Here is a 22,035-nt window from a genome sequence, read left to right as displayed (position 1 = left end):
AGCTTGTGCTCCATCAAAGGTTCCTACCTTTAAAAACCCGTGAAGAGTTGTATCGATCTAGTTCATTAAAACTATGCCAAGTACCTTTTCATTCTTATTTTAATTACACACACAAATACACGCATTCATACAGGAGTAGAGGTAAAGTTTTAAAAACATTCTTTTTCTAAAATGGTTAGCCACACATCAAACGGTCTAATTTGTCAATTATGCAGATCTAAAATGCAAAATCCATTATCTGAAAGAATCTAGCTCCTTTAAATCTTTACCGCTTTGATTGTGCAAATGAAGCTGCATGAGTTTTACTTGCCACCTCATCAAGAAAGACGCTATTGACATTCACTTTTTCAAGGCTCAGTTTCCCCAAGTCAATTTCTGTCACTGTGATGAAAGACGATTGAGAGAAATGTCTGCAGTATTGGACCAGTGTCACTGTGCATTTGTCCTTCAACGTGATCAAGGAATAACGTGGCCAATAACCTGTGCTGCTCTGACAAAAGGTAAATTCTGCAAACCTTTCTTTTCTGTGACTTTTAAATAAATAAGTACCCTGTGCAATCGAAGAGCAAGAGGAAGTGTACAATCATTCAGTTAAATGTGGACAGTTGTGAACACACGTTGCATTCATCGTTTGTGGTCACACAGAGAGGAAGGACCTAAGTTTAGGCCTGCGTTTGCACATGCTGAATGCTAAGTGCTTTGGCCAAACACCATAACTCCATCCTACTGAAATGTCATTTGAAAAAGGTTGTGTTTGAGCAAGGAGTTGTCAAACATTTGTGCGTCAGTCCATAAAATAGATGACTACCTCTGACCAGAGTTCCTTTAACTTTAGATGGGGACAGTCAAGGCATTAGGATTCTGAAAACATTCTTCGTTTTAATTCTAAGTCTACTGTGACAGCTCCGGCACGTTATTTGCGACAGTGCTGTAAAAATGCTGCATTTCAACCATTAATTATAGTAATGAATCATTATTAATGAACAGGAAGTCATCTGCAGCTGGCATCAGAACAGTGATTATGTCTTAATTTGCCAGTTTTCATTGTCCTGCAGTGTCTTTCTTGGCAGGAGTCGAGTGAAATGAATAATGTTTTTATTTTTAATGAAAATCTGGTCTGTAACATTCTGGCTTGGGACAGTAACTTAATTCTTTTAGACAGGTTTGTAGGACATTACCTGCGTATTGTTTTTCTGTCCCACCTCACATGTTGCGTTATCCTCTCCTTTCTTTGGCTGGTTGTCAGTTTGAAGCGTCATCTCTCATATTGATTTACAGGATCTGACAGGACAGGTTGACCATGTTCCCTCAAACTGACATTAGGTTTGATTGGGTCCAACAAATATTTGTCAATATTATAATAATTAACTCCACTGATTAGGACACATATTAAAACCCGATTGGACTGAAGTCTGTCTTTGGACTCTTGTGTGTGACTCTTGTGACTCGCATGTCGTGATGTTTAGCATTTAATTATGCTAATTCCATTTATTTTAGAGCACAAATCCTTGCAGACACAACAGAAGAGCCTCTGTGATGTACCACTGCTCATTTCAGATGCCATCACTCTCCTTCAGAGGCTTATCCTCCCAGTCCTCAAAGCAGAAGCTGCTTGATCTCCCCTGAGACTGACATTCTTTCCATTCTAATGGAAATCGATATTTGGATCTGTACTTCACCACTCTTAATTCTTCAATTGTCTGGCATGGCCAGATGCCGGCGTTGAGACATCTTCAGAAGGAGAAACACCATAATTTCCATTTCTGTCATTTTAATCGCTTGAGCCAGACAGAAATACAGTCCATTGAATGCTCATCTCAGTGTCAGTCTTCGTCTCAAAGCGACAGGTCGCTCCTGACAGCAGATCGAAAATAAGTTGCTTTCACTGTCAGGCTCCTCTCTTAGTGTTATTCCTGGCTGTTTGGGACAAAAACAAAAAAGCAAGAACGCAGCCATGAATGTCTGAGCCTGGGTTGGATCATTGCACTCGGTGTGGAGCTCTGCTGACACACAAGTACACAATAGTCTGGATAAATGGGCAGGGATGTTAATTTGGGTCATTTTGTCCTAAACAGTCCTCATTACGTGGACATTTATTCCTTCAAAACATCCGTGATGTGACTGCTGAACAGTTGGCCTGCAATGACTCGTGAATCACTCCGTCCTCACGAGCCATATGCTGTTGTCTTGTACCACAAAGAGCGGCCATTAAGCATCTAAGCCCATTGCTTCTTGTGGGTGAGAAGCAGACGCCAGGCCTCTTTCCATCGGAGGACGACCACACAGTCTCTCAGTTTCCCCTGTCCTGTTGTTCTGAAGCTCCAGGCAAATATATGGATAGATTTCACTTTGCACAGTGGGACTTGACTTTAGCTCTTGAGGGCAACGTATCATTTATCTTCAGTGCTATTAGCGCAGAGTCGGGAGTGGGCAGAACGGCTGTTTTTAGTCAAATCAGCATTCATGAGCGGCCGTCCTGATGGTTTATGGGCCCCGTCCCGGGAGTTTAATAACACTGCCATGGAAACTGAGAGACAGTGAACAATGGAGAAGATGAGCAGCAGAGACAAGAAAGCAAAGTGAATGCTCATGCGGTTCTTATCGTCTGCTGTAGCCTCCTCGCCGCCCGCTGCTCCGCGTTGGTCCGGTCCAGAGGACGGACATGCGCTGGAGTGAAGATTAGGTCCTTTAGGTTTGGACAGGTTTGCTTAAACGTCGGTTATCAGTTGTTATCGTGCCCGTCATGATGCTGCGCCGACCCGCGGGCCTGAAGGTGCAGATCGCTGATACGGCTTAAACGCAGGTGAGCAGAACCCACTCAAAGCACATTTAAGCCTTAAAGTATGCTGCCCCCATCATTACCAGGAGGAGGTGCGCTTCTTTTTTATCAGCCGTTCTCCACATGGTCACCTTTTCAACGTTTAACACATTTACTGATTCCCCGACTGAGGAAATCTGTTACTGGGCAACATTCAAATGGGAAAAACCTTGTTAACAACCAACCCTGAGGATTTGTAAACAGGGAAAAGGTGGTGTCTTCTGCTGAGCTCTCCCTCTGAACGAAACCAAGGTGGGTTCTGTTCTTAATTAAGATTAAAACTTTCAGAACCAGTAGCGCCTCCTATAGGTTCAACTCATCATTACACTTTGCAACGCAAAGTCTCCCGTTACTGGTGCAGCTGCTGATTCTCGTCTTCGTGTCTTCTCCGTTTTGTGCCCCGCGCATCATCTGCCTGCAGCGTTTCATATGAGCGCCGACGTGCTGCGCCGCCTCAGATGTGATGAGGCTGCACCGTTTGCTTCCACAGGAGCGCTTTCCCCTCTCCGAGCAGTCAGCGTGTTCTCCCCCCGCGCGGCCAGGTGTTCTATTGCCCAGCCGGGGCGTTCCATGTATCAGCACTTCTCCGTGACTTTCTGTGCTCATCATCTGCCTCCTCCTTGTCTAAATGATGTGAAAATTGCACGCTTGCATGGCCGTGCCCCGGTGCATCGCTGGGATAGGACGCGCGCTGAATAAATTGCAAAAAGCAGCATCATCTGCGTCCCGGCGGTAAGAGGCTGCCTCCCTATATTCTGCTGTAGGTGTGTGGCGTTATTGTTAATTTACCATCCAAACATTTAGAAGCAAAACAAACCTGGGGTCCGCGCCGTCCAAAAAACTGCTGCTGTGGAGCAGTGCATGGAAACAGAATCCACAGGACTTAGAATGAGGAGTAGCCACCTCACTGTGTTCATGCAGATGTTACACTGGTCATTTGCAGTGAGCACATTCCAGCACACGGCTGTGGAGGGTTTTCAGGCAAAACTAAATGCTGTTGGACGGTCTCCAAAAACAGCATCACAGCCGACCTGACGTTTGTCTGAGAGCGAACGGAGCCGACACTGGACTTTACACGTGCGGCTGAGCACAGTAGCAGAGAGGAGGATCCCATGTGCAGCAGAGTCAGTGGCGTTGAGTCACTGTAGAATTACTGAAGTTCAAAATAGACTGTGAACGTCTAAAAGTGACAAGAAGCACAGGAAAAAAGGACGTTCAGGTTGAGACCGTCACTGATTACAGCTCAGTATTAATATCATAAAAGGCAGTCATATTTTAATATTTAGTAGATAATAAGCTGTGAACGTGTCAATGAACCACTCAGTCACTGGAGCTAAAGGGACAGATCATAACTTTAATATTATCATAATCAGTTCAGTGCATAACTTGTTGAGAATATTGTCTTCAAGTGTTTAAATGCATGTATTTGTGCATCATTCTATGGCAAATGTTGCCATAGAATGAAACGGGGAAGGCTCTTATTACTGGATTGCATCATTGCTTTTATAGTGAATTATGAAATGGTTGCACGCTGGAGCTGAGGGCATAGGAGGCTGAGGGTCGGTGCTGAGCTGCAGAGATAGAGGTCATCACGCGTGCACCGAGCTTCAGGGATCAGATCTGAAGAAGTCTCCTGGTGTCTTTAATGAAACGTTTACAGGCACCTTGGTTCCTCTCCTGCCTCCTGGCTCCCTCCTTTCCCCCTCATTCCTCATCTCTGTGTCCTTCCTCCATCCTGACGCTGATTAGAAGCGAAGAGACAAATTAATAGGGGGAGCACCAGGCTGCCAGCTTTCCTCCACGAAGGACATCCACAGAATTTTTAAGGGAAATGCGACGTCAACTTCCATCAGTGCTAAAGGGGGCAAGGTGTGTGAAGACGCTGGTTCGTGTGTGTGTGTGTGTGTGTGTGTGTGTGTGTGTGTGTGTGCGTCTGCGTTAAACTGCGAGCTGGAGCAGCGCAGGGCCCATGCATAATCACCCTATTATATTCTTGTGAATGGAACGGTGAATTGATCTGATTAGAGGCGAGATGAAAAGCGGAGGGGAGAGGCCCGGCATGTAGATCAGCTTCCCCACGGAGGAGGGAAGGAGGAAAAAGGAGGAGACGGAGGCTGGAAGCGAAGGACGGAGAACGAACTCGTCAACATGTCCATTCAAGGCCTGGAACCTGTGATCGAGGCACAGCATCTCCTTCAGCAGATGTTTGTGCACAGCTGAAATCTCCTCACTCGCCCTTGGGGTCGATATGAAAAAGTCAAGAGGAGAAACCACTGCTGGACACACGCTCAGCCTTCATGAAAGTCAATGTGAAACACACACACAAAGGATTTACGGAGTCAGAACCTTTTGTGCGGAGGATTTAGGGGCCGAGCAGAATCGACCTTGTTCTCTTTAAGTCTTGGCCGCTGTGAGAGGACGGAGACACAGTTTGGGACACGCTTTGTAACGTGTCTCTGTTACAGCTCACTCTCTCAAACTGAGCTGAGTTTAGTTTTCAGGTCACGTAAACCAGCAGTTCTACCACTCACTGGTACCTTCATGTAAATGTTAACGTTAACTCATTGACCCGTTGAAATGTGCTTCACTTTACCAGTACCCGTGCATTTGCTCCCTTCTTGCAGAATTACTGGGTTTCAACTAAATCTCTGGCTGTTGCCAAGAAAGAGCCAAGAAGCAGCAGAGTTCACGCGTCGTGATCAACAAATAGCAAAGGTTTGGAAGGGATGCGAAGAGAAGATAATGTGATAATGTGCCCGGACGCACATCGGCAGCGCAGAAGAAGAAGACGAGAACAACAGCAGCCTTCAGACGGATCCCTTAATAGGATCATTATGTTAACGCGGCTTTGTGCTCTGCTGGAAACTCTGAGGTCATCAGTTCAGCTTCATCACAGTCGCATCACGGCGACGCTCGCTGAAGTTCTCCAGTCCAAGAATCATTTCACTCTTAGTTTTCCCTTAATTTAACTCCACAGTGTTCAACATTTTTGGCGTTTAGCGTTTGAAAAGTCCTTTTGCAGCAGCAGCAGCAGACGTTTGTCCGGTGACACGAGGCTCCAGCGTCGCAGCATCAGCCTGTTCCAGCAGCACGTCCCACTTCCCCTCTGAGGACTCCGGCCTCGCCGCACGCGCCACACAGCTCTCAGTCAGCGGTTCTCTGGGAGGCGCGGCGGTAGATCATAATTAGAGCCAATCAGAACGGAGCGCGCAGCCTGCTACTTCCTGCCAGATCGTCCATCTGCCGCACGCGGGCTTCTGTGCTCCACCAGCGCTCAGTCCAGCAGAGCGCTTTCATTTGTGGGGAATGACTTGAACGCACGTCCTGGCAGCCGCTTCCACGCACGTGCACGTGCACGTGCACGTGCGGCTGTGAGTGTCGTGTTCACAGTCAATCAGCACAAACAGATATTTGATCCTGAACGCTGGCTCTAACGGCGCCTTGTTGGGAGGATGAGGACATTTTCTGCTCACTTCCACTCTTCTTCCCTCACTTTCTTTGTTTCCAACTCTCCTCTTTCCCACTCGGTGTGTTCCTCCCTCCATATAATTGCCTTCCTCACTGACTCATTGTCCTCTCATTTATCTCCTGTCTCCCCATCTTTCTGATTACTGCTCTGCAAATCGGGTTTCTCCATCCCTCTGTGCCTCCCAGTTACTTCTCGCTGCTGAAAGCTGCTGTATGGACTCTTTTGTTTGCAACGCGTGGACTTTTCCTGGACAGCTCCTCCATTATCTGTAATGTTGTATTATAACATATTATTGCATGTTTTATATATAGCATATAATGGTTTCCTCCCTTGTGTCTCGGTGCTGTGGTGCTGTGGTGATTCCCTCCCTTGCAGCGCTGCCTTTCTGCTTCCTCCCGAACCGGTGACTCTAAATCCAGCTCCGGTGCCAGTGGTGCCTGACTCCATGTGTCAGATCGGTGATGGACTGACAGACAAGCTGTCCAGGGTGGAGCCTGCCCTTCCTCACCAGTTAGGATGACGATGAGCCTTTACAGCCATAATCGTCCTGTTTATAAGGTTACTGTGCTTCTCAGCAGCACAAATGCATTGAACACATATAGAGGATAAATAATTACTCACCCTCTCAGCGATAGCAGCGTATTATTCCCTATTCATCTTGATTATCTAATAACATTGATACCGTATCATTGCAGAGCACTGAGATGAATTGTGTTACTACTTTCAGGCCAACAGTAAATATCTTTACCAGACTTGTGGAGACTGTGTCTTTGTTCCATAGTAATTAATCCGTATACTTACTCAGAGCCATTTAAAGCTGTCTGTTTGTTTCTCTGGTGAAATCCTGGCAGTGCTTAAGCTCTAAATAAAGTCTCTAGTGCCTCATAGTTTTCTGTGACTGGGCCAGTAATGGAGTTTCTGCCTCTTATTGTTTACTGACACATACACAAGGGTTACGGCGCGAGCGGAGTCCCTTTGGCTTCACACTTCATTAGAGGTGGACAGTCACACCCGAATAATTCGACGCTAAGCTAGTAGCAACGTTCCTACATTCACCCCACAGACGCGTCGTCCTCTCCTCTGTCATGTGATGCGTTCGGGTTGTGAAGTTAGGAGCCCAGACGTGTCTGAAGGTGTGAATGATAATGAATCTACCTGCAGAAAGGTGATATGTGTAATTATGAGTTTCAGGTGAAGGCCTGGCTGCGGTGCCAGCTGTGATGCTAATGAACATCTCTCACCAGACAATAAGTGCTGCTCGATGCTGTGCCAAAACCCCCAAATAGCTTTGTTTTATGGTTGTGAAAATAAATGCTTTCCAGCCTACTTTTAAAAGTCACCTCTATTGTTTTTTATGTCCAATTACTGAACCTCGCGTATGTTGTCAATGGCTGCATTTCCAGGCTGAACCGCACTGACGTGACGCCGGGGATGCTACGGTTCAGCAGCCTGGAGACGGAGCACGGAGCCCGAGAAGACAAAGGCTGAGCAGCCAAATATCAGACGCCCTCCAGAGAGCAGCATCCAGCCTGAAGACGAGGCCGCAGCTTCTCATTGCACTTCAGATGTGACATTTATGAATTATTTGAGCACCTACAGTAAATACTGCATGTGTGAACCATGGCGTGGGGCACTATATTTTGCTTTATTTTACACATTCCTGACAAAGAGGGTTTTTAAACCTCCTCTAATTTGTATCTGTCAGACCAATGTGCTCGGGGCAAAGACTCCTTTTGCAGAAATGCGACTCAAAAGCAGCGTCTCCTCCTGTCGCATGGGATTTGCTCGTCATCGATCATATTTGCATGAGTCTGTTTAAACTCTCCTGCGCGTCCGCGCCCGCTGAGCCGCGTGCTCGTCCATCACGCGGCGGCTCAAGGTGAATGAGCTGCGGCGTTGTTCATCAGCGATGGCGCCGACACACGAGCTCCCGCTCAGCGGCCGAACAGCGGCGACAGAGCGCTGCCGGAGCCGGGCCTCGGAGTCAGAGCACATCTGAAAATGGGGACGGAGAGGGGAAAAATGAAAGAGGTTCAAATTGATTTTGGCCACAAGTAGTGCATTTAATCAGGCTGGTTACGCGCACGCTCCCTGCTCCACACAGCTCATTAATACGTCCCCAAACTTTAGCCATTCATCACCGCCTTTGTAAAAGTCACGTCCTCCGAACGACGCCGTCCGTCCCTGTGGTTTGGGTTTGTGCGCACGTCGATGGTGTCGACTATGAAACGGGATGTTTGTCTGTGGGAAAAAGCAAATGAATGTGACTTTGTGGTGTGAGTGTCAGGAGTGCGTGTGCCTGGTACGCTCGCCGCCCATTCATGAATAAAGATTGGCTGGAAGTGCAGCAGCTGCTGTTCACATGGCGCGCTCTAATTATAACCATTTCAACACCACTGCTTACATTTGAGTTGGGTTTCATTTGATCACATCGCTGGAGTCGGACCTGCCAACAGCTCCGTTGATTAAATAGAAGTTATATTTATTCTCTTTCATGGCATATCAAAGCAGGTTCACGCACAAGTGGGACTGAAAATACAACTGGACTTCAAAGTGTACAGTGCAATTTACAGTGTGGCAGATAAAATGAAGAGTATGGAGAAAATTGGTCAGATTGTGATTTAGTAATTTGCAAAGCAATTAAACTAAGAAACCACATAAAAGGCACAAACTGTGCACTTTGAGCTCTACTGATGGAAGTCAAGAGGACACAGGAACAACAAGTTAGCATTGTTTCACCACAGGACGCCTGCAGAGCCGCTCAGCTCTGGGTGGAACTGTTCCCCCGTGTCAGCTGATCTGGGATCTGCCCGCTGGCAGAAGACCCAACAATCTACAATTAACCAGCATTTTAATAGGTTTTAAAAAATTTTGGCTCTCCACCAAAAAAGGGCACATAGATTATGTCAGATCGCTAGAAACAGCGAAAACAAAGCGTTATTGATTTTTAAAGCTTTTTTGCAGCTGTTATTAGACAAGAAAAGTTTCTTCTCCCCTCGTCCTCGGGGAGCGTGCGTTTCATCCCGCCAACTTGGGCCATCTTTAATTTAAATGGAAATGAGACGGTGGTCTTTATAGATCGAGGATCAGGTCCCTGATCACTGCTTGATCAGTGTGTGTGTGTGTGTGTGTGTGTGTCTAAGTATGATTTCCTGGTCACTTTTCAAGGTCTTGGCTTTAGATTCTCCTTTAAATTCTGGATAAATAATCCATAGAGGATCTACTGTTGGACACTGTGTGACCTGCTGCAATGAAACAGGTTTAGAGTCAAGTAGATGCATTTTCTAATGCGTGACATGGGACGTGAGGCTAAGTGAGAGGCTTCGTAGTGTGCTGTGTGGGTCTATGCTAGCCCGACGGTGTGTGTGTGGCTAGAAGTGTGTGCAGGTGTGTGGGTGTGAGAATCTGTGCCTCTGTGCTTCCATGCATGCAGATTGAAGATGTACAGAAGCGACTGGATCTATTCCTAAACGCATCAGTAACTGCTTGCAGTGTCCCAGGTCATCTCCCATTTTCTCCCCTCCTCTCAAAAAACTAAAATGAACCGAATGACTCCAATGTTTCTCCTCAAAAAGCACATAATCAACGTTATCTCTGCATTTCAGGGAAAAGGAGCTGATTTGCTACAACTGTGTCACCGCTGCTCACAGATTGTCGTACATCTGTCGGCGACATCGTTCTCTCTTTCTCCCAGGTGGAGCTGGAGGTATATTAAACGCAGATGGAGCTTTTCTGCCACGGGGAGCACCTGGAGAGAAACACGGTGCTTTTGAAGAGGAACATGATGAAAAACAAGTTATTGAGAATCACGGCGCCTCAGCCTCTCGGCTCGTGGGCTCTGAGCTGGGCTCCAGAACCAATACAAGCTCTTAATATTTAAAGTATCCCTGCCTTGTTTCAGTGCATTTTTAATTTACGCTTTTCACAGCTGTGCATCGCCTCAAAGGGATGTGAATTATTCCGGTGGTATGAAAGCGCTGCCCACATGTCAAAGCGGGTCTTTGAAGTCTGAGGCAGGTTCTGGTTGAGTAAATCAGCACAGATACACAAGCGTTACATTATCACTCAAAGGCGTAAATAAACGTAACATTTTCATTATGTGTATGCGTGAGTGAACCCTGAGAGCAACTTATGATTAATTCAGCAGGAAAGGAGCATGCAGTTATGGCCACGACATGCAAGTGATGAGCGCGTGTGAAAAGCATCGCAAAACATGACCTTTTGCAGTTTTAATTTAAATCTGAATAAAACACACCGCTGTGAGAATACATCAGCAACATTTTGCCTTCAGCTTCTCTCACTGGGTCCGTTTGAATCCATTCATTGTTGATATTTGGCTTAGCTCAGCAGGGGGGCTCATAATGCAAGCAGAAATAAATTAATGAATGAAAAAACTACAGCCCTCTTTACCTCCGAGTGAGAGCGCTCGCTGGATTTGGAGTGCAAAAACATGAACTCAGCTACTTGACAATGTTTTCGGGAAACAACATTTCATTGTGTCTGACATGAGTTTCAACAGATGTCTAAAAGAGGTGTCTGAAGGAAGTTGATTGAGGAAGATCCTTGAAGATGAACAAGATTAAAATACTGTGCTTGTGCTGCAGTGTGTAAGAAACTGTTAGTTCATTATTACTATCATTTAGTGGTGCATCAGTCTCAGAGGAGGTAAATGTATGTGACTTAGAGGCAAAAAAAATCTATTATTAATAGGATTTGTGCCAGAGATGCCACAGGGAGACTCTGTGAACGTAGAAGTCGTTAGCATTCTGGATATAAGCTAATAACCTGGTGATCATATGCAACAGCATAATGTCCAAATATGTTGACAGAGAGTGTTTGCATCGAGCTGCAGTCCCACTGTTCATGCCCTCGCACATCTCTCATGCACAACACACTGATCACTTCTTCTTTGGTCTAAAAATAAGACTTCTCTGTCTGCACATGCTATTCTGTGGAAGCACATTGTGCAAGTGACTAACTGTGAATCAAGCACTTGATCTAATTTTGGTTCGTGGCCCTGAACAGGATTAAAATACTGAATCCCAAACAGTAGGAGATCAGGAAGCAAACAGATCGATGCAGGAACTCTTAATAAATTATCTCCTCCCTTAATAAACATTCATGAATGTCATGTTAGTGACGAGTGTGGGAAGTCGAGAAAGTTTAGAAGGCAGTAACTTTTAAAGATAACTGCTATCTTATTTTCTTATGTTATTTAGTTCCTAAACCAAACACCAACTCAACATTTACATAATTGTTGCAAAGTATAATGTACTACTTTGTATTGTATGTTAATACAAAAGATTTGAAGGGCTGAACAACTGGTATAGAAGTGGTTGTGAGTAATGGATCAATGGGGACTGAACCGTGGAGCAGTGGGCAGCCGCCCCCCCTTCCCCCCCTCAGAACCACACCTGGAGCACCTTGACATACCAGTGGACATAACTCGGTATATGAAATGAGAGTTTGGAGCGGAAATGGAAATTCAGTTGCTGTATATACGTTAAACACATAAGTCAGGATGGAGGACGTTCATATCAGATAAAAGTAAACAGAAAAACAAGCGGGTCTCAGAGGACGAAAACGAAGCAGATCCATAGAAGCGAAGCTCCTCAACAGACTTAGTGTGACTTGACTCACGAAGTGATTGATATGAGAATAAAGGCTCCTCTCTCTTAATGGGAATCATTTATAACTACATTAACACTCGCTCGATAACGACCGTGTAGCGCGGAGACAAATAACACGCGTGTCCTTGGGGACTGGACGGGTTAAAGCTCCAGCGCGCAGCCTCCGGACCTCCCCGCTCCAGCGCGAGCCGTCGCTCCCCGCCTCGCGCGCTGCGGCTCCCTGCGGGGGACCCGTGCGCGGCGCTCGACTCACCGACGCGCTGTCCCCTCCCACCGGCGCGCGCGGCCACACCTGCATTAAACGGGGAAAGTCCGTCCAGCGGAGGCAGAGCGAGCCGGTCGCGCGGGCGGAGAGCGCGCAGCCAGGACGCGCGGCCACGGACGCGGATCCCGCCGCTTCGCTTCGCTTCGCTTCGCTTCGCACGCGGGGTGCTTTGACGCGAGCCGAGCGGACGCAGGCGGCGCTGGCGCTCCGTGTGCGCATTTACGCTGGTTCTGGATGCGAAATAAGGACGGACGGAGCTGCACTGCGCGGATCAGAGTCCGAACAGCAGGGCGCACAGGTAAGAATAAGAACGGGACGCGGGCGGAGGAAAACTTTACTCAGCGACGTCTTCTTTCGTTCCTACCTGTTCTTGCTCCTCATATTTCCCACCTGACAATTAAACACGCACCTGAACAGATAACAGATGCCGATAATATCAATAGATATCCGCAGGCAGCTTTAATAGCGTATGGACCTTATTGATTACATATAGCCCAGATGTTCATGCATTTCATCCGAGACGGTTTTTTATTAGGTTGAACCTAATATTTAATATTTATCTTGTTATGTATTAGACCGTTGTTAGCTGTTTGCTATGAATATTATTGTTGTCCTTGTCATGACACGTCCCTTCCAACGACCCTTTGATCCTGACCTGCTTTAAAGTTCAACTACAGTAGACTATTTAAACAAAAAACAATCTATTGTTCTTAGCTGTGACTGACCAATAAATCTTTACAAAGTAATTATTAACCGTCTCCGGATATGTGAACTCTGGACACTCCTTTTCCACATTACCCCAGTTTTATTACCTGGAGGAAGCTGACCTATGAGCCACAGGACTGTTGGATTTGGGGCCACCTTTCTCCCAGTAGCGGCAGTATAATGTTTATGCGTCCAGGGGGTTCCCAGAAGATTGGATTGCCTGTTCAGTTTCCATCAAAAACAGGGAAGTAAAACGTGTTGACACTGTATCACGCCCTAACCTTTGCACCAGCAGAACGATCTGCATTCAAATACGCCACGAGCAGTAACGGCGAAGGCCTCATATACATTTCATAGGGTTTCTGTCAAACAGACACAGGTCGGTTTTGCTGCATTGTGAAAAATCCATAAACCACATAGAGAAGAAATGTGGTGGACGCTGTGTTTAAGATACTGTCCAGGCGCGATCCGTGCTCCGACACATCTGTTGTCACATTATTCCTAAAAGCAACGATGACTCATGACGGTGCACCTGAGGCAGTTTGTGCAGCCTTGCTCTCCCCACACCTCAAACTCTTAAAAGACCTTTTAAGATTAGATCTAACACTTAAAAGGAGCGAAGCCTGAAAACAGCATGTGATAGGCCTCATTAGAAAAAGCCCGAAGTCACTGGATGAAAGAACAGAAGAAAAAACAAAGTGAGTCAGTGATTGAATCTGTGGATGACTGTGTAAAGTGGAGGAGTTATATGAGCTGTGTATAGGTGAGCTGCTGGTGTGTGTCTGTGTGTAGTTGTGTGACATGGAGTAGAGAGTAGAATCTTAAATATCCCCGAGAGGCATTTTGTTTCACAGTCAGCAGATACACAGACTCAGGCATGTACTGTGTGTACAGCAGCTGTACTGACTGTGTCCATCTCTGTCCCTGGGCATATTACACACCCACCAATAAACACAATCGGCTCAATAAAACAAATTCAATATAGCTGGAGTTAGGGTGTAGAGTGTCAGACATTTTGTTTGGAGGAAATTCACACGTCTCATATTGCTTTCCATAACTTGCATGTTTTTTATTATGCGAGTCTGAAGTCATTAGCATCTTTGGGACACTCTGACGAATGCTAACTTTTGCAGACTCACAGTGACAACATGCGCAGTCCTAGGTTCCACAGGCCTGTGCGACCATCGTTTGCTAATTAGGGCTAAACACAAAGTACATCTGAAGCGGATGAGATAATCATTAGTTTCGCAGGTATTTGACCACACGCTTTCTTAGCCAGGACCAGTTGCTAGGCAACCAGGATGATACAGGTCTAGATTATAGTCAAAGTGTAAAATAGTAAACTTTGTGTGTTCATCGATTAAAAGTGTTAACGACTGAGCTAAAGGAGGCAATTTCATTAGCTTACCCCATTTGATGTCGGCATGCTAAACTAAGCTAAGCTAACAAGCTGCTGACAAGCTTTTAGTTTCAGCATATGGACTTGATAAGAGTCTAAATGACCTTGAACGCACCGAGTAAGCTAAAAGGTCAGTAGAATTACTGTACACATCGTCCTGTGAGCACCATGAGTGTCTACAAAATTTCACAGCAATTAGTCACATTAACGAGACGGGTCCTTTAAACCACAAATAGATTCTATGGTGATGCAAGAACTAAAAGTAATAGGATTCAGGGAGCATGAATGGCTACAGACATTCTCAGGATGTTTCTATACCAACTAAGGCAGCAACCCATGTGGCTAAAAATACCAAAGCACAGGTTTCTCAATCTAAATCAGAAGATGCTGCTGCAGTGTGGAGATGTCACTTCAGGTAGTCAACAAACAAGACAGACAGTCAAACTAAAATTAGGAGTACGCCGAACGAGAGAAAGCTGTTCCCATCAACCATCATCAGCATGAGGAGCGAAGCAGAAGGAGACCAGCATGTTAATTGGCGATCTGATTAGCGTTTGAATCTTGCAGCTGTAGGAAAGAAGCTGCTCAGGTTCCCCTGTAACACTCAGACTGTCGGGTTAAAGCAGCGCGTGGCCATCGTGCTCATCGTCCTGCTCGTTTTCATCCAACTTTCAAATAAAAAAGCTATTTATCCGGTCTTTGTGTACGAAGATGGAGGCCTGGAAACAGGCTTCTTGAACTGGTCACAGTATTTAAAAGCCCCATTTGGTTTCAAATGGCCAAGACAAACCTTGAGTCTGTGTATTTTTATCAACACCAGTGAGAAGAGGAAGCTCTATTTAAACACAGTAAATTACGAGTAAGACGTTTTCGGTGGATTTTCATGAATCGTGTTTCGATTAAATGGATCCGTATTGTTAATGTGTGCTAGTGTTGGCAGCTGACAATACTCAGGAGTTTTACTGAGGCTGATGGATAGGTGGGGTTTTATTTGCTGGGAGTGACAGGAAGTAAATACAGAGGGGCAATGAGGGGGTAATAACAAGAGACTCTCACTGAGAAAACAATATAAACACCACAGCATGAAAACAGACGCGGCGCGCTGGGTGGACGCATTTTCTTGCATGCATTAGTGCCACAGGGGCTTTGATTCCAGCAGCCTTTTACCTGGAACTGCATGGGGCAATGATGGGTAGCACCACCCCATCTATCTATCGCACAACACCAAAATGCCAGAGCGGACAGCAGAGATAAGAAGTTAGCTGGATAAGGGAGTAAGAAGGAGAGCGAGGAGAGTGAGGAGAGCAAGGAGAGGGAGGAGAGCGAGGAGAGCGAGGGCTAAAGGGGAGAGACGGTGAAGCAGGGTGGGGAAAGCAGATGGAGACGGCCGTGTGTGTGTGCTCGCCGGTGGACACGGCGTCAGGGGGCAGGTCCTGGCTCCGGTCGGGGCCACGTTGAGCTGTACGCTGAGAAATGAGCTCGCTCAGAAAGGGGTGGAATTAAAGCATCGCCGAGGCAGCGCTGAAATACGAGGGCTCCGTGTAAAACCTTCGGGAGCGTGAACAGAGCCAAGCCTGCGTGCAGCGTCCTCCCTGCGATGCTGGAAGGAACGGTATTGTTCTACAGTTTGATTTAGAAAAGCATTTTGAAATGATTACGGTGAAGGCAGAGTATGGAAAAAGCGATTCATCCATGAACGGTATTTAAAGGCGCTATAAGTCATTTCAAACCACAGACTCCATGCTGGTGGTGACGGCCATAACAATAACTAGGCCCAGTAGCACTGGAATAAGAACAGGAGGCTGGTGCAGAAAGTAACTTAGGAGCTTTGAGGGAGCTTCAACTGCTGAGAGGCAACTCGCTTTGTTTCTGTTGATGCCTCTTGTGTAACATATTAATTATTGCAGCTTAAAGATTTCTAATATCTATTATTGATAAGTGTAGCTGAGAGAGGTGGACTGCTGCTGAAACCTGCTGATGGCTGGAGAGCTGACCTCCCTGGGACAACACGCAGCCAGCGTTGAGGCCTTTTCATTCTTTCTCGCTCTCTGTCTTAGGTTTTCCCTCGTGACGCCGTGACTGCCCGATTGTCCGCCCGCTGTTTCCGGACAGCGTGCGGCTTCCTGGGTGTCTCAGGCCTCCATTGTGATAGTAGACACCAAAGAAAGATCCAGCTTGCCTGCATAAAGCCCTATTCAGCACCGTTCCTCTTTGCCAGATACATTTGCAACCCTAAGAAAAAGCCGTGAAGGCTCAGCACTATCCCCGGCCCAGAGCCCTTCCCTCCGTCGTCAGCCCTCCTCCCCTCGAACCCCCGTAACCCCGGCCCACTCGCTCGGCCCCATTCAGAACCCCAGATGACAGCTCAGAAACATCCGTTAGCCTCCCACTCCACACAGGCATTCTTTCCCCTCCCTCCAGCCCCCGTGGCGCTTGGCACCGATGCCCATCGCACAGACAGATGGAGCCAACCCTGACCCCTTGTCCACGCCCGTGGGGACGCCGGGAGAATAAACGCCTGAGTAGAGGAGGGTGTGTGAGGAGAGGACTGCTTCGTCACCACGGCAACACTCGCCCGGCGTCCCGCGGCCTCGCCTTCAGCCCAACAGAAACGCGCTCCGCCCCAAAGGCAGCTGCAGCGAAAGGACGTCATTTCTTTCCTTTAAATCGCGTCTGGTGTGTTTTTGGTTTGATTATTCAGCAGAGGAGTCTGTTTCTGCGGGAAAGAAGGCGCAAGCATGACAAAACTCTAAATGTAGACGACATACACTCGAAGAAAGAGAAGGACTCTCAGTTTATCAGTCTAAGGCGACACCACCTTAGACTGGAGTCTCATCCTGAGCTCCATCCTTGATTCACCCTCCTCTAATGGCATCTAGACAGAAGTAATAAAAGCTGAAATGCACAGCAAAAATTTAGCTATTTTTCAAATGCAAATCAGCATAGAGGAGTTTTTTATGGTAAAGGAGCTGCTGGAAATGTTCCTTCCCACCTCTGAATGATGCAGCTGTTGTTTTTCCCCGACTGGGAAAAAAAGACACACATGCGAGCGCTTCTTTACTGTAGGTGTTTGCCTCCATCCAAAGCTGTAACATCCTGTGTTGCACCGCTGCAAACTCATCCAGCGTCCGCTTTGTGCAGCCAGATTTGCAATTTAACTCCAGAAACCCCCTCTGAATTCCCAGCGCTCTTCCCAGATCTGGACTTTGGCATGTGCGCGTTCCCTGGCTGTCGCCGCCGTCTCCGCCGCCCGCTGACCGCGCTCTGATTAGCCTCTAACGCCAGACGAACCGCGCACCAGCAATTCAAATGAGACACTAATGGCTGGTGAAACGGATGCAGCGGGCCGTCAGAGGAGGGGGGGATTACCCGGTCCCAAAGCTTCCCAGGTAATTGGAGTGCAGCGCAGCGTTTTCAACTGCGGAGCACAGCTCCTCTGGCGACGTCGCACGCTGGAAGCATAAACGTGGCAAAAGGGACAAAGAGGAGGACAATGAAAAAGCTGCTCAGCATCCACAGCTCATGACTTCTCAGTTTCATCATCATTAGCATAACAGAGGGCGTGCACACACTTTGGTCTTTGTGTTGATGACCATTTTTAAAAGCTTTGCATGCAGATACTCTACCGTGCATAGAAAGGTACATTTCAGCTCTCTGTTGCTCTGAGCTTTAATTGGCCAAAATGAGAGCAAATTAGTTTTTACCGTCAGGTGCAGCGGCCCGTCGGAGGATCCATATTGTATGAATATGCAAAGCATTGTGGGAGGAGTGTGAAAATTCACAGCTAAGGTGTAAGGACTGGTGGCGAGGCATAATGTGCTGGTGGGTTTTAGTTCACAGGTGTAAAGAGTTTGGTTCCTGGGTGAAGGTGTTTCCAGACAGCAGGAGCTGAGCCGAGGCGCCCACAAGCTATTTGTTCTGCTCCGCGGCTGACAACGCGGCGCGCGTCACTTTGTGCTGCTGTAATTGGTTGCTTTGTAGACAATGTTGTTGCAGCAGTCACACTGTGAGACTCCAGCTCTGCGAGTACGATCCACCGCCGCCTCTCGGCCTCTCTCTAATAATCCGTCGCCTGCCTCTTCGGTTCCAGACAATCACGGCGCTGCGGTTCCGGGCGCCGGAACGGGTCCGCGGCCGAGTTCGCCGCGCGGAGCTGGGAGAATTGTTTGTGCCTCTGCTGCTTAAAAGAGGCCCGGCGGAGAGCGAAGCAGCGAGTCGGCGCTTCTGCACAGATATTTATGAGGCCAATATGACACAGCTGATATGAGTCTAGAGGTCACGGAAGTGATGAAGGAGGGAGGACGCGCTCCCCGCGTGTGCGCAAGCGCAGGGAACGGCTCGAAGTGAGATGCACTCACGTCGTTAGGGCCTCGATTGAATGGGAAGAACCGCGGTGCGTTCAGGCGCCTCCCGGACGCTTTCCTGCCGCGCTCCACTGCGACGCTTCAACAAAGTAGGGAGACGTTTTCAAAAGTAATAAAGTAAAAAGATGGAATGTCACACACACGCGCTGTTTTGTCACTCTCAACACCTTTGGCGCCTCCGTTTCAGACACACGCACCTCAATTACAGAGCTATTTCTGTGGCGCTACCTGCCAGTGACTCGGAGCCCAAACCAGCTGGGATTAATTAGTGGCTCCACCAACACGCGCAGAAAACACCACTTTCATCCCTCACGATGAACGAGAGGCGGTGCCAGTGACACACACACACACACACACACACACACACACACACACACACACACACACACACACACACACACACACACACACGGCGACACAGGTGGTTTTCACATTTTCACCTTCCTACTACTAATTTCCAAGTGACGCACGAGCCTCCGTCAGGTCCAGGATGTGAAGCGCTTCCAGACAGCGTGTCGCCAATAAACACTCCTCCCGCTCTGCTGTAATTACCTCGCTCTTCATTTCACACCTTGTGTAAGCGCCTCATATCTCCCTGTTACTCTCCTGCTTTACAAGTCGGTGCCGCGCTAATAAGAAACGCGACCGGGCCTTTTCTTCCAGTGTTTTCCCTCGCCGCGGTTTCAAGATGGCGTCGGGTCACGCGGGTCCAGCGGAAATGAAGCCGGCGACGGGTTTAAAGACGAGCTGTCAGCAGCCATAACCTTGAGGGCGTGTGTTTGTGTGTTTATGAGTGCGTGCTGCATATGTTTGCATGATTGCATTATGGGAGTGTGACGAGGCTGCGTCCTACAGTAGAGAATCAATATGCTGAGTGAGGGGAAAGACAGAGGAGGGAGAGAAAGAGAGAGATGAGGGAATTGGGCCTGTCAGAAAAAATACATTTTTACCAGGTACAGCAAAATAAACAAGAGCGCAACAGCAGAGTGTAGATAGAGAGGAAGGAAGATTAGCCACACACACTAGTGGAAAGTTCAAATGGGAGAATTCATCAAGCTGAGGGTGTGTTTGGGAGGATGAGAGGAAGGAAATTTACATTTGTGCATTAGCGGTTTGAGTGTGTGTGTGTGTGTGTGTGGGCATTGTTTAGTTCATGCAGCTGATGCTTGTTTTATCCAGCCGCCTCTGTAGCGACTCATTAGCATAGCGATAATGAGAGACAGAAAAGGTTGCTGCCGTCAGCTCAGTCCAAACAGAGCGAGGTGCGTGAAGGGAGGAACCAGGAAGTCGCCGTCCACACACTCGACATGCACTCACATGCGTGACCCACAGCCTCCACCGCCTGTGCATCTGTCTTCTGTTCCAGGTGACTGCAGCCCTCCACCTTCTGTGGCGCCGCGGGGCCTCGACTGGATCCGGAGACGCGGCGCTGTGGGTCGACTCGGGGTCCAGACGGCGTGAGCTACAAGGATTTTCATTCATCGGCGCAAGACAAATGGATTTGTGGGACCACGTGGGTCACGGCCGAGAGAGCGCACAATAAGCTTTTAGTCCATTTGATCCGTTGCCGTTTCTCTCTATAGATTTGGCCCCGACGCTTTCAGACATTTGGGATACGACTCGGAGCAGCGCCGGGACCTCTCCAACCTGGAGTTATCAGCTGATCCTGAGCTATGTGAATGGGAGTGGCGTCAGGATGCCTGAGCTGGACAGCCTGCCCCCGCCGGGCCGCGCCCGGGGCCCGGAGCCGGGCCCGAGCGGGCCCGCGGACCCGGCCCAAATCCAGCACAGCATTCTGGAGGAGCAGGTGGAGCTGTGGTGGTTCCGGGACCCGGGGAAGTCGCTGCTGTGCTACTGCGTGGCCGTGCTGCTGATCCTGGGCTGCGGGCTGGGGGGGGTGGGGCTCCTCTCCACCACCACCAGCGTGTCCAGCGAGTGGCGCCTGGGCACGGGCACGGCCCTGTGCCTGCTGGCCCTGGGGGTCCTGCTCAAGCAGCTGCTCAGCTCCGCCGTGCAGGACATGAACTGCGTGCGGAGCCGCCGGCGGATTGACATGCTCAAGAGCGGCGGCCTGTCCGACCTGCTGGTGGTTCTGATCACCGGGCTGTCGCTGCTGATCTGTGGAGGCGTCCTGCTGCATCTGGCCCTGGTCAACCACATGCCGAAGCCGGGCCAGGCCCTCAATGACATGTACATCTCAGGGGTGGTGCTGGTGGCCGGAGGAGGGGCTGCGGTGGTGGGCGTCGGGATCTATTCCTTCGTGGTGGTGCTGCTGGAGAGGACGAGGCCCGGCCGCAGGCTGGTGGACCGGGTTTGGAATATTTTCACGGTTTCGGGGCACATGGAGCACCAGGCTCGCAGAGAGACCACGTCCAGCCTGGCCAACCTCATATGAGGAGTCGCTCATCGTGACTGCGTCTTCTGGGCCCTTTGAACCTTTAGCTTTTGGGAATCCTCACTGAATTTGTGAAGTGTCGCTCGCTGAAGACTGACTGAGGACCTTCTACTTCGCGGCAAAGCTCTCGGCCGTTTTTTCTAGCGTACGAGAGCAGGTACGAGGACGGACGCTGTGTGTGTCACCCGCATGTGAGGGGTATCGGAAAGTTAGACGCCGGGTTCCTTTTATCGCTGTAAATCTAAATGCCCATTGGACCGGTGACTGTCGGAGCATGGCACAGACAGCATCAGTCTGCAGCTCTCCAGCACTGACGCATGCGAAACAAGAAATGGATCAAAAAGCACAAGATTTAGCCCAAATATATTTAATACTAAAGGGACGTGTGCTCCAAAACGGGCGAGACCTTTTATGATGTGACTGGTGTCAGCTGTGGAGTGAAGGTAGAGCTGCTTGATTAGACAGAATGGAATGAAGCCGAAACCTCATTCGAGGCTGTGGTTAAAGGAGGCGTCCGCGCATTCGCAGGCTGCGTGTGCGAGATAACGTGACCTGATCTACGTCCACGGTCACATGAAGGTATCAGAACCTCCAGCCGACGGACCGGTCACTGGGCCTCGTCTACATCAGGTTGTGTTCTCGTTTCGGTGACATGCATCATGCGGTGATTGTGGCGTTTGTGTTTAACTTCCAGCACGTGATGAAAGACGAGGTGATTGTTGAAGAGTTATATCACAGCACTTTAGAGTGTATGATTATTGTTTGTGCGTCGACACAGTATGTCTGATCTAATACCTTGCTTCTGTTTTACACGCTTGGGTCCATGTTTTGCTGAACTGAACTGTATGAAAGGATCAATCATTGTGCTGAATCTGAGAAAAATCACCAAACCTGTCGTCTCACTTTTATTTTATTATTGTTTTCATTAGTCCCTGCTGGAAGGCAACCACAATAAAGCTCTGATAACCAGCAGCAGCAGATGCACAGCGA

General features: G+C 48.3%; 1 protein-coding gene across 2 annotated transcripts; it reads left to right on the top strand.

Moving 5' to 3' along the window:
* Positions 1–12,196: 12,196 nt before the first annotated feature.
* LOC114853847 (transmembrane protein 125) lies at positions 12,197–22,035 on the top strand. 2 transcript variants are annotated; one of them, XM_029147672.3, is made up of 2 exons: positions 12,197–12,480; positions 20,017–22,035. In XM_029147672.3, the coding sequence occupies exon 2, from the start codon at positions 20,347–20,349 to the stop codon at positions 21,043–21,045; it is 699 nt and encodes a 232-aa protein (XP_029003505.1). In that variant the 5' UTR covers positions 12,197–12,480; positions 20,017–20,346; the 3' UTR covers positions 21,046–22,035. The 2 variants fall into 2 exon arrangements, with proteins under 2 accessions (XP_029003505.1, XP_055364133.1); XM_055508158.1 differs by having other exon boundaries at positions 16,344–22,035.

Source organism: Betta splendens, chromosome 4 (assembly GCF_900634795.4).
Source record: "Betta splendens chromosome 4, fBetSpl5.4, whole genome shotgun sequence".
NCBI lineage: Eukaryota > Metazoa > Chordata > Actinopteri > Anabantiformes > Osphronemidae > Betta > Betta splendens.
The sequence above is the reverse complement of the archived record's forward strand: the minus strand, read 5'-3'. Positions and strand labels throughout refer to the sequence as shown.

Bases quoted from the DNA above. Each gene is read 5' to 3' on its own strand.
- LOC114853847 (XM_029147672.3), top strand. From the start codon at position 20,347: ATGCCTGAGCTGGACAGCCTGCCCCCGCCGGGCCGCGCCCGGGGCCCG.